Genomic DNA, 19,154 nt, shown 5'->3' with positions numbered 1-19,154 from the left:
AATGCCACCCAGAGTGGGGAAACCCATCTAGATAAAACAACAACAACAACAACAAGTGTTTCAGATGTATAATCTATTGCCGGAGTGGCTCACCAAAGATAAACAAACAAAATTGGTAATGATTGATTGGGCAAAAGATGTTGGGCATAATATAATGATGGAAGATTGGGAAAGGTTGTGGAATAAGAATATGAAGTTTACCACATGTAATGTGTTGAAAGAAAATATGATGAAGATGATGTATAGATGGTATCTTACACCGGTAAAACTAGCTAAGATTTATCATAAACAAGACAATAAATGCTGGAAATGTAAGAATGTAGAAGGAACCTTTTACCATATGTGGTGGACTTGCCCCCAAGTAAAGAGCTTCTGGGATAAGATTTATAATGAATTGAAGAAAGTGTTGAAAAACACGTTTGTTAAGAAACCAGAAGCTTTTTTCACTTGGGATAATTAGAGAGGAATTACCTAAGAAAGATATTACGTTTTTTCTGTATGCCACAACAGCAGCTAGAATAGTATTAGCAAAGAATTGGAAAACTGAAGATGTATCTACGGTGGAGGATTGGCAGATGAAGCTGATAGAATTTATGGAACTGTCCGAGCTGACTGGGAGACTCCGGGACCAGAGGGAAGAATTGGTGGAAGAAGATTGGAAGAAATTTAAAGTTTATTTAGAAAAGAATTGTAAGATTAGTAGTTTTTATTAAAAGATTTGGAAGTATAAAGAGGTTGTGGAAGAGTATTAGTTGAGTTATTCTTATATATTAAGATTTAGTTAAGTGTTATTGTATTGAGTTTTAAGATTTAATAAGAATAGAACTGTATTATGAGATAAGTATAAGAGATTATAAGATTGATAAGTTAGTAAGTGATAGAATATGTAGATAATTATTAAGAAGAACACTGAGTGTTTCTTAAAGAGGTACTACAATAAACATCCCGTCAAAAGATGTGTTCAGCCCATGCGGTGTGATTGTATTGAGAAGATGAATCACTTTTATGGTGATGGCTACCAACTTAGATGGTTTTGAAGAAGAATCCTAGGATCAGAGGCTCCTGACTGTCAATTGCTGTGGAATAAACACTAGAAGGGAGCTGTTGCTCTTTTGCAACCAGGGCTGTCAGTTTTCTGTCAGCAAAGTTCAGGTCAAACTCGCCCCCTCACCCCGGCTTACATCATACTTTGAAGCCACACCTGTGATTTCTCACAAATATATTTTTCTCCAGCTCTACACCTGCTCCTCAAGCCACACAGAGTCTCCAGGATATTGAAGGGACGAGTTGCCTTACCTTTATAATTATTACAGTCATAGTAATTATTATTTCTGAAGCTCGGGAGACATTGCTGGAAGTTTCCTACACATTAGGAGCAAAGGCAGCCTGAGGTTAATATTTGCACTGCGCCTTGGGAGGGAAAAAGTTGGAACCCGGAATATCTCTTGCATCAGAGACAGACTGAGTCAAGATTTAGAGCAGGTGAAAGGGGGGTGGGTGGGGAATGCTTGCATAAATTTATTGCCACTGCAGCTTTGGTCTTCCAATAGCTTTTGCTGAGGAGGAGAGAGGAGCGCTCACAAGAAAGGTGCAGAAGGCAGAATGATCTCCCTGGTGTTTCTGTTTCTACTTTTGCTGCTAATGCCTCATGGAATCTGTGGGCACCTGAAGACAAAATGCCCCTTGAATCTGATCAGGGATCAAAATAATGTAAGCAGTTACTACCGGCCTGGAGACTTCCTCATTGGTGGAAACACATCTCCAAATAAAATTCTTCTACGTCCATGCAACTTTTCCCAACCCCCATTAATGGAGGTTAAGCGGTAAGTTAGTACAGTAGGCGCAGGTGGGTGTCTTTGTTTCTGCACCCTCTGCTCCAGTTGTTCCTGTTTATAAGGGAAACAGTCCCTATTTCAGCTTTCTCCGCTATCACCAGCATTACTACCCAATACAAAGGTTGCCTGTTGTCTTTGTCCATGGAGTTTTCTTGGCAGGGATACTGGAGTGGCTTGCCAGTTCCTGCTCCAGGTGGATCACGTTTAGTCAAAACTCTCCACTGTGACCTGTCCATCTTGGGTGGCCCTGCATGGCATAGCTCATAGCTTCTCTGAGTTATTCAAGCCCCTTCGCCACGACAAGGCATTGATTCATGAAGAGTCGGACACGACTAAACGACTAAACAACAACAAAGGTTGCTCGAATGTGTGCAGACCCTCCAAGTGTCCCTATTTTCCAGGGAAAGTCCTGGATTTACAGAAGACGTCTCAGTTTCTGTTTTGATCTAGGAGTGTCCCACTTTTCCTCCTCCTCCTCCTCCTCTTCCTCCTCCTCCTCCTCCTCCTCCTCCTCCTCCTCCTCCTCCTCCTCCTCCTCCTTGTGACCCCATGTTCTTCTTCTTCTTCTTCTTCTTCTTCTTCTTCTTCTTCTTCTTCTTCTTCTTCTTCTTCTTCTTCTTCTTCTTCTGGTGTCATTTAGTCGTGTCCGACTCTTTGTGACCCCATGGACCAGAGCACGCCAGGCACTCCTGTCTTCCACTGCCTCCCACAGTTGGGAACTTCGAGAACACTGTCCAACCATTTCGTCCTCTGTTGTCCCCTTCTCCTAGTGCCCTCAATCTTTCCCAACATCAGGGTCTTTTCCAGGGAGTCTTCTCTTCTCATGAGGTGGCCTCAGCTTCAGGATCTGTCCTTCCAGTGAGCACTCAGGGCTGATTTCCTTCAGAATGGAGAGGTTTGATCTTCTTGCAGTCCATGGGACTCTCAAGAGTCTCCTCCAGCACCATAATTCAAAAGCATCAATTCTTCGGCGATCAGCCTTCTTTATGGTCCAGCTCTCACTTCCATACATCACTACTGGGAAAACCATAGCTTTAACTATACGGACCTTTGTTGGCATGGTGATGTCTCTGCTTTTTAAGATGCTGTCTAGGTATGTCATTGCTTTTCTCCCAAGAAGCAGGAGTCTTTTAATTTCATGACTGCTGTCACCACTTTCCCTTAGGATGTCCCAATTTTCATTGGAGAAATGCTAGAGGGTATGGAATCATCCGACCCCCGAGCCAAGGAGATAAGTAACTATACAGCCTTTAGAAGACAACTGAAGGCAGCCCTGTATAGGGAAGTTTTTAAACTTTTGTCATGTTTTTATATAGGTTGAAAGCTGCCCAGAATAGCTGGGGCAACCCAGTCATTTTATAAATATAAATATAAATATAATAATAATAATAATAATAATAATAATAATAATAATAATAGTCACCCCTATTTTCATTGGAGAAATGTTGGGCGGTATGTGTGTGTGGATTGAATGTATTCTATAGCAAGAAGACCTGCATGCATTGTACAACTGAACATTTGGCGAGGGGAAGGGAGTGTGAGAGCTCAGCCAGTTCTCACTGATGTGTTAGTTACAAAGTATAGGCGGGGATGTGGGTTGTTGTTTTTTTAAGAAAAATGATCCTCAGTCTGAAATAAAGTCCTGGATCAGCCAATGGGGGCCCATATATTCCAGTATCCTGCTCTCATAATGGCCAACCAGATGTGAGCAACCAGAAAGCAGAATTTGGGCAGAAGTTCCCTTTTCCTCCATGAATTTGTCTAATTCCCTTTTAAGGCCATCCAGGTTGGTGTGAGTTCCATAGCTTAACTATGTGTGTTGCGTAAAGTTTTCTCCTTCAGTGGATCTCTCCATTATAGCTGGGTGCAATGTCAGTTTGAGAGAACATTCCCCCCCCCCCATTGCATGCTTAGGCAAGAGCAATGCACCTGGTGAATATATTTGGGTCTGAGTATCAACCCACTTTCTGCTTACTGCTGACTTCACTTGCACAAGGGAAACTTGGTCCAGTATACCTGAAGGAGCGTCTCCACCTCCATTGTTCAGCCCGGACACTGAGGTCCAGTGCTGAGGGCCTTCTGGCGGTTCCCTCGCTGCGAGAAGCCAAGTTGCAGGGAACCAGGCAGAGGGCCTTCTCGGTAGTGGCACCCGCCCTGTGGAACGCCCTCCCACCAGATGTCAAAAAGAAAAATAACTACCAGACTTTTAGAGGACATCTGAAGGCAGCCCTGTTTAGGGAAGCTTTTAATCTTTAATAAATTAGTGTATTCTAATATTTCTGTTGGAAGCCGCCCAGAGTGGCTGGGGAAACCCAGCCAGATGGGCGGGGTATAAATAACAAATAATAATAATAATAATAATAATAATAATAATCAAAGAAAGAGCAAAAGAAGTCCTTCTGGCCTCATGATATTTTTATCTGAGAGGATGTAGCAACCGAGTAATTTCGTTGTTCCCACAAGGGGACAATGACAATAAAGATATCTTATCTTATCTATCTTCTTATCATCTTTTTATTTTTAAACTGAAGGACTCAACTGCCCACAATTTGCTGGGCTGAAAGTGATATTTACTGAATTACAGTGCAATCCAACCCATGAAAAATAATTGAATAATTGAATGATTGAACAAGGTTTCCTGCCAGGCAAGTGGGTTTGGGATTGCATCATTATCCCCTTTCTAGAACACAAACTGAGCACTCAAAGGGGCATTTTTGTGCCCACATTGTTCAGAGTTATATATTGCCCAGAAAAGTCATTAGATTGAAAAAAGAAAGGATGTGACATTTTGTTTTCATGTACTGGCAAATAGCAGCTTTACACTTTTTAACGTATCTTTTTATTACAGTGCGACGAAAAGGTTCTACTGGAACATCCTGTCCTTCTTGTTCACCATCCAGGAGATCAACAGCGATCCCAGGCTCTTACCCAACATCACCCTGGGCTACAACCTCTATGATAACTATTTTGATGCAAGGATCACTTCTGATGCCATGCTAGACCTGGTTGGAGGCAGGGAAAGCAATATTCCCAACTATCACTGTGGAAGACATTATAACCTTTTGGCTGTTCTTGAAGGGGGCAATTCTGTAAACTCAAAACAGATTTCAGCCTTGTCAAGCGTCTACAAAATCCCACAGGTATGAAGGGTGGGGCCTGGAGGGGCAGAGGAGAAGTTCAGCTGCAGAAAATTCCACTTTCTTTCCAGTGAAGTTGAGACAGACCCCCCCCCCCCAATTAGATAATGCTTAGCTATAGCCAGTGCTATTCTTCTAGAAAAAGAGGTGCTGGAGCTCACCATGAACTTCTCCCTTGTTCTCTTAGAATGGCAATGGCACCCACCTGAGAGGTGCTGGAGCTGAGCTCTGATGAGTTCTGGCTTGGGGGGGTGGGGAAGGAAGCACAGGCTATAGCATAAGACTGGATCCAGGGATCTTACTTTCAACCTTCACCCACCTGGTGCCCTCCAGACTTCTTTTTTTTAATATAATTTTTAAAATTCATTTTACACTAGATATTTGAATTCAAATCAATATTTGCTAGCCACTCTGGGCGGCTTCCAACAAAATATTAAAATACAATAGTCTGTTAAACATTAAAAGCTTCCCTAAACAGGGCTGCCTTCAGACGTCTTCTAAAATTCTGGTAGTTGTTTTTCTCTTTGACATCTGGTGTCAAAGGGCGGGTGCCACTACCGAGAAGGCCCTCCGCCTGGTTCCTGTAACTTGGCTTCTCGCAGGGACGGAACTGCCAGAAGGCCCTTGGCAGTGAACTTCAGTGTTTGGGCAGAATGATGGGGGTGGAGACGCTCCTTCAGGTATCCTGGACCGAGGCCAGCTTTAAAGGTCAGCACCAACACTTTGTGCTCGGAAATGTACCGGGAGCCAATGTAGGTCTTTCAAGACCGGTGTTATGTGGTCTTGGTGGCCGCTCCCAGTCACCAGTCTAGCTGCCGCATTCTGGATTAGTTGTAGTTTCCGGGTCACCTTCAAAGGTAGCCCCACGTAGAGTGCATTGCAGTAGTCCAAATGAGAGATAACTATATCATACACCAATCTGGCGAGAAAGTCCATGGGCAGGTAGGGTCTCAGCCTGTGTACCAGATGGAGCTGGTAAATAGCTGCCCTGGACACAGAATTGACCTGCACCTCCATGGACAGCTGTGAGTCCAAATGACCCCCAGGCTGCGCACCTGGTCCTTCAGGGGCACAGTTACCCCATTCAGGACCAGGGAGTCCTCCACGCCTGCCCGCCTCCTATCCCCCAATAAGAGTACTTGTCCTTCTACCCCTTCATGGTTTTCATGGAGGTACCACTATACTTTACTGTCAAAGTTTTTAGTTGTTTACAGTATTCTCTTAAGTAACTTATACCCCCCTCCATTCCTTATTAAAGTTTCTATCTTCCTGGTTTCTGATTTTCCTGGTCATTTTCACCATATCGGCATAGTCTATCATCTTCATCAACCATTCGTCTCTGCGTGGGACTTTATTTTCTTTCCATCTCTGGGCCAATAGTATCTGTGCTGCTGTTGTCTCATACATAAATAATCATTTTTGCTCCTTTGGTATCTCTGCATTTAACATTCCTAGTAAGAAAGCTTCTGTTTTTTCCACAAATGTTATTTTAAACACCTCCCCAACTCATTATATATCATCTCCCAGAATGCTTTTGTTATTCTGCACGTCCAAATCTTTCAGCCTACAACTCCAGCCAGCCCAACCTGGACAAATTATGTATTACAATGACAATAATAATCTAGTTACAGGTAGGTAGCCGTGTTGGTCTGACACAGTCAAAGGCAAAATTTAAAAATCCTTCCAGTAGCACCTTAGAGACCAGCTAAGTTTGTCATAGGTATGAGCTTTCGTGTACATGCACACTTCTTCAGGTACACTGAAACAGAAGTCGCCAGGCCCTTATGTATAGTCAGAGGGTGGGGAGGGGTATTACTCAGAAGGGTGGTGGGAATGGGTGATTGGCTGATAGGAGTGGTAAACCTGTTGATGACTGTTAACGACTGTTAACAACTGCAATTGGTCTTGCAGGAAAAAGCAAGGGCTGAGGTGCTAAATAAAGCTTTATCATGTATAATGAGATAAGAATCCAGTGTCCTTATTCATACCAGGTCTCTCCATGGTTTTAAGCTTGGTAATGAGTTGCAATTCAGCAACTTCTCTTTCCAGTCTGTTTCTGAATTTTTTCTGTAATTAAACAGCTACTTTGGGATCTTGTATAGAATGTCCTGGGAGATTGAAGTGTTCTCCTACTGGTTTCTCTGTCTTGTGATTCCTGATGTCAGATTTATGTCCATTTATCCTTTGGCATAGGCTTTGGCCTGTTTGTCCAATATAGAGAGATGAAGGGCACCGTTAGCATTTGATGGCGTACACAATGTTAGGAGATGAGCAATTAAATAGTCCTGAGGTGGTATGTTGGATGTTGTTGGGGCCAGTGATGGTGTTGTCCAGGTGTATGTGGCAGCAAAGTTGGCATCTGGGTTTATTGCAGGCTCTGGTACCAGTGTCCATGTTAAGTCTGGTGGTGGTATTATTGTGATAATCTGTTCATTATCCTGGAAGCAATACAAAACGCCAATCTCTTCCTTTCCTCACTAGATCAGTTTTGGCTTGGTTACTCAACTTCTTGATGATAAAAAAGAGTTCCTGTTTCTCTACCAGATGCTCCCCAAGGAAGAAACTCAGTACTGGGGGGTTGTCAAGTTCCTCCTCTATTTCGGATGGACGTGGATTGGCCTCTTTGTTTCAGACAATGATAACGGAGAAAGGTTCTTGAGTGCCTTGACACCTCTGATGATCAGCCATGAAATTTGCATTGCCTTACTAAAAAGACTACCAGAAAAGTATACATCAGACATGCTCATCCAGAGTGAACCCTTTGCCAAATGGAGACAAGTTAATGTAATTGTTTACTATGAAAACACCCACTTGGCATGGCTAACCATCATGATACTACAAAGAAATCTGGAGGAACGAATTGGGGCAAAAGTCTGGATCTCAACAAATTTTCAGGACATTAATTTGAATTTTTCTCTTCCTCCTGATCTCTTCCAGTACATCCATGGCTCTTTCGCCTTTGTCATGAAGCCCCCAATAAGGAAAGAATATCAATACTATAAACCAGATTCTGTCCTTCTTAAACAGTTTTGGAGTGAAGCATTCCATTGTTTCTATTCAAAGCATTTGTTGGCTGTAAAAGGTCGGACAAGATGCACAGAGAATGGGAAACTGGAGACGCTGCCCCAAGAGGAGCTGGAGAGAGCCCTGTCTCAAGACAGCAACATCACTTACTTCAGTATCCAAGCTGTGGCTCAGGCCTTAAATGCTGCATATTCAGCCAGATCAAAGTTCATGCTGATGGTGGGTGGAGGAGACAGGATGGAACGCCAAAGGCTGCAGCCATGGCAGGTATTTCCTTTCCTTCGTTGTTTCCTTCGTTGCCCATTGCAATCCGTTTTCCCATCTCTGGAATCAGATTTGGTAGTGAGATATTCTTTTGTTTTGCCCATTTTGAAGAAAAATCTAATTAGTGACACTCATGGTAGAGGGAAACCTTTCTGCCTATTCTGGTTATGACAGAACACTCCCCTACCACCTAGTTCATGGGCAGGCAGCCTAAGGCCCGGGGGCTGGATGCAACCCAATCACCTTCTCAATCTGGCCTGTGGATGGTCTGGGAATCAGCGTGTTTTTACATGAGTAGAATGTGTCATTTTATTTAAAACTAGTTGGCCCTGCCACGCGTTGCTGTGGCTAATCCATGTGACTGCCCCCACCCTGTGCCAATCCATGACGAATCCCGCCCCATCCTCCCCCACCCCCGACTTATCCCTGTGATTCCCCCCACCCTGTCCCGACCCATGACGTATCACGCCCCCTCTCCCCCCCACGGGTCATCCCTGTGACTGGCCCCACTGTGTTCTGACCTATTCCGTCCCCTCCTCCCCCAACCCCCACCCAGTACCTCCATTTGGCCTAATCTGTAAGAGCTTCGGCCTAGTATGTAAACTGGAGCTGAGGTGGTGTTGAGAGGGAAGTTTTTATAGGTGCAGTACCAGTGTAGTCGCTGCTAGAGGGCGCTGGTTTGCAACCTGATTCTTTTCCCAGCATGCATTTTTGTCTGAGTGGTGCTTTCTGGAACAGGTTTTTTTGGGTTTTTTACATGACCCAGGTGTGACATCTGTCTTAGCAAACTTTCCTATAGCCTTCGGACATTTGCATGTGATGTGTCAAGATTTCACCTCAATCGGTCAAGTGGTTTTGGTGAAAAGTGGAAACATACCCACATGCCCAGTTTACATATGTATAAATGCATCTCTGGGTTATTTGTGGTGCCTGCCTGGTGTTTTTACATGAGTAGAATGTGTGCTTTTATTTAAAATGCATTTCAGCTTCATCCTTTCTTAAGAGAAATGCAGTTTTTGAACACTTCCATGGGCAGCCTCAGACTGGACGAGAATGGGGAGCTGCCGGGCAACTATGATATTGAGAACTGGGTGATGCTTCCCAATAAGTCTCGTTTTAGAGTGAAAGTTGGGAGTATAGAAAAAGAGACATCTACTTATTTCAAGTTCACAATTAATTCAGAAGCCATTGTGTGGCCCAAGGGTAGTAACAAGGTAGGAGACAATTTAAGCTACATGGTAAGTGTTGAGCTCGAATAACCTGTTGAATAGTTCCAAGGGAACTTCAACCGTAACCCGTGGCACACTTATCCTGGCATTGTTGTTGTTGTTTAGTCGTTTAGTCGTGTCCGGCTCTTCGTGACCCCATGGACCAGAGCACGCCAGGCACTCCTGTCTTTCATTGCCTCCCACAGTTTGGTCAGACTCATGTTGGTAGCTTTGAGAACACTGTCCAACCATCTCGTCCTCTGTTGTCCCCTTCTCCTAGTGCCCTCAATCTTTCCCAACATCAGGGTCTTTTCCAGGGAGTCTTCTCTTCTCATGAGGCAGCCAAAGTATTGGAGCCTCAGCTTCAGGATCTGTCCTTCCAGTGAGCACTCAGGGCTGATTTCCTGAAGAATGGATAGGTTTGATCTTCTTGTAGTCCATGGGACTCTCAAGAGTCTCCTCCAGCACCATAATTCAAAAGCATCAATTCTTCAGCGATCAGCCTTCTTTATGGTCCAGCTCTCACTTCCACACATCACTACTGGGAAAAGCATAGCTTTAACTATATGGGCCTTTGTAGGCAAGGTGATGTCTCTGCTTTTTAAGATGCTGTCTAGGTTTGCCCTTGCTTTTCTCCCAAGAAGCAGGCGTCTTTTAATTTCGCGACTGCTGTCACCATCTGCAGTGATCAAGAAGCCCAAGAAAGTAAAATCTCTCACTGCCTCCATTTCTTCCCCTTCTATTTGCCAGGAGGTGATGGGACCAGTGGCCATGATCTTGGTTTTTTTGATGTTGAGCTTCAGAACCCAGGATGTTATCGAGCACAATTCAAAGTGTTGGTGCTGACCTTTAAAGCCCTAAATGGCCTCAGCCCAGTATACCTGAAAGAGCGTCTCCACCCCTGTCATCCAGCCCGGACACTGAGGTCCAGCTCTGTTGGGAGCCACCCAGCCAGATGGGTGGGGTACAAATAAATTAACAATAGCAACAACATTAACAGCAACAACAACAACAATGGCTGGGGTACAAATAAATTAACAACAACAACAACAATTTTAATCTAGACTATTTGTGCTCCTCTCCACTTCCCCTTCCTTCCTTTCCAGGGCATCTCTGCCCTCTGCCTCTCCTCCTCCTTGCCTGCTCTCCAGCAGGCTGGCAGAGGGGGCCATGGAAAGGCCACGGAGAGGCAGCAGGATGCTCCCTCACTGCCACCGGCACTCAGAACAAGCACCGACTAATCCTCTTCCCCGAGAGTGGCAGCGGTGGCACTGGCAGGGGCAATTAGGACATTCCAGGATTAAATCAGAAGCCAGGATGGCTTTCACAGTTTTGGGACTGTCCCTGGAAAATCGGGACACTTGGAGGTTGTGATAGAAAGGTCAGATATATAATTTTGGAACAGGCAAGCAAACACAGCCAGGAGGTTTCCCTACCTGTTATTCTGCATCAAAAGTGCTTCCCTGAAAAATGTGCATGTGATAAGAACACGAGATCCTGTTGGGTCATTTCCAAACTCTGTAAGTGAAGGATACTGACAAGCTGGAACGTGTCCAGAAGAGGGCAGCCAAAATGGTCAAAGGCCTGGAAACGATGCCTTATGAGGAACGGCTTAGGGAGCTGGGTATGTTTAGCCTGTAGAAGAGAAGGTTAAGGGGTGATATGATAGCCATGTTCAAATATATAAAAGGATGTCATATAGAGGAGGGAGAAAGGTTGTTTTCTGCTGCTCCAGAGAAGCGGACACGGAGCAATGGATTCAAACTACAAGAAAGAAGATTCCACCTAAACATTAGAAAGAACTTCCTGACAGTAAGAGCTGTTCGGCAGTGGAATTTGCTACCAAGGAGTGTGGTGGAGTCTCCTTCTTTGGAGGTCTTTAATCAGAGGCTTGACAGGCATATGTCAAGAATGCTTTGATTGTGTTTCCTGCTTGGCAGGTGGTTAGACTGGATGGCCCTTGTGGTCTCTTCCAACTCTATGATTCTATGATTCTAACTCTGTAGACACAAATACTCCCGTTACTGTCCTTTAATGCAGCATCTTCTCTTTATGATTAGACCAGGCCTCGCTCCAGGTGCACCGAAAGCTGTCGCCCGGGATACGCCAAGGTAGTTCAAGAAGGAGAGGCAGTTTGCTGCTATGGTTGTGCTCCATGTGTGGAAGGGACCGTCTCCACTTGGGAAGGTGGGTGACTCCAAGGGAGAACTAGAAAGAGGTCAGTGATTAATTCAGAGGCATTTTCTGATGGAGATATTTTTGAATGCGGATCCTCTCTTGACTTCTCTATTTTTAATCACCTTCATAAATTACAGGAAGTAGGTTGAAACAAATGACCTCAAGGAAGCGAACTGTGGGCTACAAACTGATGATCATAGAGAGGGCATTTCTTCTCCTGTTTTAAAACTCAGTGGCCAGATATATAATTTATCTATATATATAAAAATATAGGCATTGCGCGCGCAGAGGTCACAGCCTTTCTCCGTAACTGCTGAACCATAATGTAACAAATTTGGCCACTACGTTCCATGCCCACCAGGGAGGGATCTGGCATTAAATTTTTTTCCAGAAAACCACACCTTTCACACCTAAAAGAATGATTAAACACAAAAAGTGGCGCCCAAATTAGATGTCACCACCAGAAGCCCTGAAAACTCCAGCAGCCTCCAATAGAAAGGCAGATCGCACCCTGCCGCCTCCAAAGCTGCGCAGCCAGATGACATCACAAAATTCCACAGCAACCAACTGAAAACAGTCTTTTTGCAGCAACAAGGCCTAGCTTTTTCAATAGGCCGCAGCATTGCCCAGCAGGCAAAAATGGGTAGGCCTCACCATTGCCCAGTAGGCCACAGGCAAAAACAGAATATGGGCCTTTCACAGGGTGGGGGAATCACAGGGATGAGGCATAACAAAGGGAGGGGGAGAACACATAGCCATGGGGGGGGGAGGTAGGACCCTGAGTCAGCCAAAGCAGTGGAGGGTGGGGACATTTTCAGGAACACGCATGGGGGGAGCCTTATTTTTGAAACTTACAGTAGGGGTGTCAGGATTGGGACAGGGCAGGTGAGAGGACTCTAAAGGGAGACTCTGAAGGTCCATTTAACAGAAAAGGGTCCATTTAACATGAAAACCCACAGCAACGCGTGGCTGGGCCAGCTAGTATTAAATAAATCTGTTTCAGGTGGAACAGGGCAGTATAACTTCAGTAGAACATTTCCGCCCCACAAAACAAAACACCATAAATGCCAAGGGTCAAGGTAAAGAGGTGTGTCGAGCATTTGCAAAAGCCAAACAATCAAGACACCAGAAGCATCTCTGGGGGACAGTCACTGCCTTTCATCTTGATCTACATCACAAGGAATTTCTGGCAATAAAATTTGAGGGGAAAATTATGCGCCACCTCTGTCACCTGAGGGAAAAGGAATGGTACAAGGGTAAACAGTAAATACGTAAATTAAGAAGCCCATGTTGTTCATTCCTTATTACACATTCTTACCTCCTGACCAGCATATTTTTTTCAAAATGCAATAGAACAAAGATCGTAATGGATGTAAATGATGCTAAGGCACCCTTTTTCTCCCCCTCAGATGCAAAACATTGCACCAAATGTCCAGAAGAACAGCATCCAAACAAGGGTCAAGTTCAATGTGTTCCCAAAGTTATCGCTTTCCTGGCCTATGAAGAATCTTTGGGGATCCTCCTGGCTTCCTTTGCCTTCTTCTTTTCCATAACCACAGGCTGTGTGTTAGGAATCTTCCTTAAATTCCTAGAAACTCCGATAGTCAAAGCCAACAACCGGGACCTCTCTTTCATCCTCCTCTTCTCCCTCCTGCTTTCTTTTTTGTCCTCCTTCCTGTTCATTGGCCAGCCAAGGAAAGTGACCTGCTTTCTCCAACAAACAGCCTTCAGCATCATTTTCTCAGTTGCCGTCTCTTCTGTGTTGGCCAAAACCATCACTGTGGTGCTGGCCTTCCTGACTACAAAGCCAGGGAACAAGGTGAGGAGATGGCTGGGGAAACGTCTGGCCAACTCCATTGTCATTTCCTGTTCCAGTGTCCAAGTTCTCATCTGCAGCATCTGGTTGGGAATCTCTCCCCCATTCCCAGACTCAGACATGAGGTCCCAACCTGGGCAGATCATCCTGCAATGCAACGAAGGGTCTGCTGCCATGTTTTATGGTGCCCTGGGCTACATGGGCTTCCTGTCTGCCATCTGCTTCACGGTGGCTTTCCTAGCCAGGAAGCTGCCTGGGGCCTTCAATGAAGCCAAGTTGATCACCTTCAGCATGCTGGTCTTCTGCAGTGTTTGGGTGTCCTTTGTTCCTACCTACCTGAGCACCAAGGGGAAGTACATGGTAGCCGTCCAGGTCTTCTCCATCTTGGCCTCCAGTGCTGGGCTCCTGGGCTGCATCTTTCTCCCCAAGTGCTACATTATTGTGCTGAGATCTGATCTGAACACAAAGGAGCACCTGACAACAAAAACCAAACAGTGAAACAAAACGCCAGGAGCTTTTATTTCATTCAGCCACTCTTTTGCAAGTGACACAGTGCAGGAGGATAGAGGATATCTTGGGAAACTGGGTTGTCGCTGCAGGTAGGGTTGCCAGACTCAATAGAGGACAGGACTTCTGTGCCTTTAATTGCCCTGCTCTCTTTTGAGCCTGGAAACCTTAAAGAGAAACCAGCAGACCCTTTGCTTGGAAATTAAACAAAGAGTCTGCTGGTTTCTCTTTAAGGTTTCCACACTCAAAACAGAGCAGGGCAATTAAAGGCACAGAAGTCCTGTCCTCTATTGAGTCTGGCAACTCTAGCTGCAGGTGAGAGAAGTCCCCAGAACCTAATTGATCACCCAGATACATTACGCCTGCCTAACCATCCAATTGCCAATAGCAGCTGGGGATCTGGGATCTGGGGGGTAGGTGGGGATTGTTTGTGTATTTCCAGTTGGACAAAGTGTTCTCTCAAACTAAAATTGCATCCAGTTATAAAGCAGAGACAAGGAGTTACTTGTCATTAATTATCCCACCTGTGTGAACTGTTCTCTTCTCAATTTCATTGCAATGTCTCATATTACTGACCCAAACACTGTGTTCGTCATCTGAGGCCCTTCTTTGTGTGCTCCCTCTGCGAGAGATCTGGTGGTTGGCAGCATGAGAAGGGGTCTTTTCTGCAGTGGCTCCCCATTTATGGAATGCTGTCCTCAGGGAGGCTTCCCTGGTGCCATCATTATATATATTTACGTCCCAGGCAAAAACTTTCTTCTATAACTAGGCCTCTTGTTTTTAACTATCTGCAGCCTTTTAGATGTCAGTGGGATGTTTTAATGTATTTCTTTTCCCTCTTGGTTTTAATGTATTTATGTGGGCTTTCCTCTCCTCTTTTGTTTGATTGTAAGTCGTTTTGGGTTGTCCTGAGCAAGATAAAGCGGCTAACAAATTTAATAAATAATAAAAATCATAATACTGGCTGTGGTTGATGACTGCTGCAATCCAAATCTACCATCAACACCATAGTTGCTCCTGGTCTTCTCTTCCAAATGGTTCGGCTTGCTGAGAGCTAACCATCAATTCTGGTACATTATGAACCACTGATGCAGTTGCTGTGGATACTGGCATATTCTGTATCAAATCCTGGCCACAGTCTGGACAATAGGATGGCTGCATCCTCCTAGCCACACCAGAACACTTCTGATTCTCCCCTTTTCTGCATTCAGTGCCAGATCCATTGGATTTCCTAATGTGCTTCAGTGGAGACCCAAGGCGGGTGGGTGGGCTGAAGGGCCGGGGAGACCATATTGCATTGGGGACTTTTTAAAACTGGGACTGCAATTGAGGTAGAGGAGGGGTCTGGGCTGTCACAGGCACCACAGTGGAAGAGAGTGGGGAAGGGACTGACTCCTCTTCCTATAATTTCCTGCCTTTCCTCATCTTGTCCTGCAATCCAGACCTTCGGACGACAAGGGCAGGATGGGTGCCTCTTATATTATCATTTTCCATTGCTCCATGAAGAAGAAGCAGTTTTGGAATTTATAAAAGTATGAGAGTTCTTGGAGAAAAATTCAGGCAAGGGAGGAAAAGTAGATGATAGTGAAGGTTAAAGTGTTTTTTTAAAATTAGAAATGGGAATATTAGTATAGCTTGTAGAGAATTGAATCGGAAGGGATAGCTGGGTGTTTCACCCGCCCCTGTGAGTCGTCTCCATTCTGGGATCCCTTGGTGGCAGGAGGGGCTTCCGGAGTGGGGGGGACGGGGGCAGGGGGGGGGATCCAGCTGGAAAATAACCATCTCCTGCTTTTCTCCAGCATTCTGGAAACTCTCGGTGGCAGGGAGAGTTCTGGGGTGCGGGGGGAAGGAGGGAATGGAAGGAGATAAATAAATATAAAAATTAATAGATAATTTGATTAAATGGCTAAATAGATAAATATAAGTTTAATGAGATTGGAATGGTTTGTGAAAAATGAAAACTGTAAAAGGTGATTTGGCAAATGAAAATCAATAAGGGGAAGCCCATGGGATAATGTTTAGGAAAAATGATAAGGTTTTAAATTTTTGGTGTTGTGTTGTGTTTTTATTTTTAGTGTCTTTTTTGATACCTTTTCTTTTTTGTGTTGTGAAGAGAATTATGTTGGGACAATGATGGATGGATTTATGTATGTTAATTATTGTAAAATCTAATAAAAATTATTTTTTAAAATATATATATATATATATATATAAAGCTTGAATCCAGGACTTGAAGTAGTGAGTTCTTTAGGGCTGGCTAAGACCCCTGACTGTGGGGTTCCCATATGTGTTTGCTTGGCCAACGTGAGAACAGGATGCTGGACTAGATGAGTCAGGGGCAAGACCCAGAAAACTCTTCTTTGGCAAAGATGGCCTGCAAGCATCATTTGCTACCCTTTGCTGCTCCCATTGACAGCAGGACCATTACTTAACTACTTAAGTAGTTATGATAAAATGGGCCCAAGATTTGGGAAAAAATATTCTGATCGAAAGTTGGGAAAATTTATGGATTCGAGACTTAAAGTATATTTCAAATTTTGATTTAAAAGAAAATGTATATAAGATGCGATATAGGTGGTATCTAAGACTGGCCAAAATGTACAAAGGGAATAACAATATTTGCTGGAGGTGTAAAGAGGAAGCTGGAACCTTTATACACATATGGTGGCATTGCAGAAAGATCAAAGCCTTTTGGGAGGAAATGTACAAAGAACTAAAAAAGATAGTCAGATATTCATTCAGGAAAGAACTTGAGATATTTCTGTTAGGCATGTTAACGGAAGAAATTAAGGCAAAGGATAGATGCATAGTAATGCACGCTACTGTAGCTGGCAGACTCTTAATTGCAAAAAATTGGAAAAGTGAAAGAGTACCGAGAATGGAAGATTGGCTAATAAAATTAACAAATTATCAAAATTTATCAATTAACGTTGGAAGAATGAAAGGGTTAACTGAAGATAAAGTTGGAAAAGACTGGGAACCACTCAAATTATATCTAAGGAAAAAGATAGAAAAAGCGAATCTTTTAGCAGAAGTATGAAGGGCACAAAAAAGACCAAAAGGAAGGGGTGAAAATATAAGCATGCAATTGAACAAGGTAATATAGATCTGCATATAGGAGAGGCTGGAAGTCACAAATGGTGAAGGGGTGTGTGGGAAAAGGGGGTATGTCATTAATCTCGTCTTAAATGTTTGTCTTATTTTAAGTTGTTGTTTATTTTATTATTATTTAATATTATGATTTAATATTTTCATCACTTTTAACCTCAGTTATGTTATGTTGTGTTAAGTTTTCAGTTATATCAGGTTATTCATATCATTTATATTATTTATGTATGTGTTTATGTATGTTTTTCTTTTGTCATCTTTTTCTTTCATTTTTTATGTATGTTTTTTAATGAAGAATTCAATAAAGTCTTTTAATAATAATAAAAAAAAGACAGCAGGACCATTGCTCACTTTACTATAGGGTGGATGAGGAGACCCTGCGCACTCCTGGCACCAACTAGAACTTGGGTGAGCTTCAGGACTGGCTTCTTGACCAAGGTATACATGGCAGAGAGCTGCTATTCTCCGTGAGTGAGAATAAGAGAGTGAAGTTATGCAAGCCTTGGTAGGTCTTCTCAGAAGACATATTGAGTAAGAATCACCTGCATTTCTTTCTTGAGCACTGCTTGAAAAGAAATGTCAAGTGAAGGGTTGTAGGGGCGACACAGATCGACCATAACAGCCATACAGGTCAAAAGAGGAGGGGGATCTGACCTATAGAACAGGGTTTCCTCCCCACTGCCTGAAAAGCAAATGCTGATCTTGACCAGGCATCCCCAAACTGTGGCCCTCTAGATGTTTTGGCCTACAACTCCCATGATCCCTAGCTAACAGGACCAGTGGTCGGGGAAGATGGGAATTGTAGTCCAAAACATCTGGAGGGCCGAAGTTTTGGGATGCCTGATCTTGACTCTTGTGAATATGTTTTTCCACAAAGTTTAGATATGTTCAGCTGCCACTTCCCTTTGCCATCTTAGAGTCTAGAGTGACATCTGAGGGCTTTTGCAAAACATGTTTTTCTCCAGCCCTGCACCTGAGCATGGAGCCATGTAAAGAGTGCAGGATGTTGCAGAGCCAATGCTTATCTCCCTTATGGTTATCAAAATCATAGTGACCCTCCTCTTTTCTACACACCAAAACTCCTGGGATTCCCCCCCCCCCAAAGATCATATTTGATGCCATTAAAATAAACACCAAAAACAAGAGCTACATGAGGTGACATTGTGCATTCAAGGCGGAAAGGACAGGGACATAAACGTTATCAACAGCTTGGAAAGAGATTTAGGGCAGGCGAGTCAGAATATGTGGTCATGAGCTTGTCTTCTATACCTTCAGATGTGAAGTCCTGCTTGGACTTCATCAGCTTTACAAGAAGGGTTTGGCTTCATTTAAAAAACTGATGGGAGTATTCACAACAGAGAGGGCTGTTCCAGGCAGTCCCAGAATGATGCTGATTCTTCTTGTTGTTGTTCTTCTTTTGCTGGTGCTATTGCCTTATGCAGACTGTGAGATGCAGAAGGCAAAATGCTCCTTAACTCTGGAGAGGAGTCAGATAGACCCATTCAATTATTACAGGCCAGGAGACCACCTCCTTAGTGGAATCATCTCTCCCACAAAAGCTACATTTCATGAACAAACCTTCAAGAGGACTCCCTCTGCCAGCTTTAAATGGTAAGACATTTTGTGGGGATGGAGTTATTGCTTCTCCCCGCAATCATACCTTCAAGCTACATTTGATTATAGACTGTAGGTCCATAAACATAGTAAAAAACAAAGAAGACTGCCAGCCAAAATTTGTTCTAGAAAACAAATTAACCCCAAATGTCCCAAACCAAAATAAATATAATATGTTTATTCATTTTTAGCTGTGCAGTTCCTTCACAAAGGCTATCCTCTCCCAATGAGATATAATTAGGTGAGCTTTTGAGCTCGTGGCTTTAGTTCTGAATCAGAGTAAGCACAAGTAAAGTTCTGGAAATAAAATCCACGTTTTTATATCACCTGCTTGTCTTAAAAAATCTCTCAGATAAATTTGCTACTTCACTGCAGGATGATGACACAATCTGTATATTTTTGCAGGAAAGGACACACAAAGTTCTGGGAAGTGCTCTCCTTCTTGCTTGCCATTCAAGAGTTC

General features: G+C 43.7%; 1 protein-coding gene across 1 annotated transcript; it reads left to right on the top strand.

The window, feature by feature from the left end:
* Positions 1-1,602: 1,602 nt before the first annotated feature.
* On the top strand, positions 1,603-13,960 carry LOC148687189 (vomeronasal type-2 receptor 26-like). Its single transcript, XM_088662545.1, has 6 exons — positions 1,603-1,823; positions 4,684-4,975; positions 7,454-8,263; positions 9,247-9,474; positions 11,529-11,655; positions 13,056-13,960. Exons 1-6 carry the CDS (start codon positions 1,603-1,605, stop codon positions 13,958-13,960), a joined length of 2,583 nt encoding a protein of 860 aa, XP_088518671.1.
* The last annotated feature ends 5,194 nt before the right edge of the window (positions 13,961-19,154 follow it).

Source organism: Zootoca vivipara, chromosome 2 (genome assembly GCF_965207765.1).
Source record: "Zootoca vivipara chromosome 2, rZooViv2.hap1.1, whole genome shotgun sequence".
Taxonomy (NCBI): Eukaryota; Metazoa; Chordata; class Lepidosauria; order Squamata; family Lacertidae; genus Zootoca; species Zootoca vivipara.
This window is presented reverse-complemented; position numbering and strand designations above follow the sequence as displayed.

Coding starts and splice junctions, on each gene's coding strand:
- LOC148687189 (XM_088662545.1), top strand. CDS start 1,603: ATGATCTCCCTGGTGTTTCTGTTTCTACTTTTGCTGCTAATGCCTCAT. Junction 1,824..4,683: donor CCATTAATGGAGGTTAAGCG/GTAAGTTAGTAC, acceptor TTTTTATTACAG/TGCGACGAAAAGGTTCTACT. Junction 8,264..9,246: donor AAAGGCTGCAGCCATGGCAG/GTATTTCCTTTC, acceptor AATGCATTTCAG/CTTCATCCTTTCTTAAGAGA.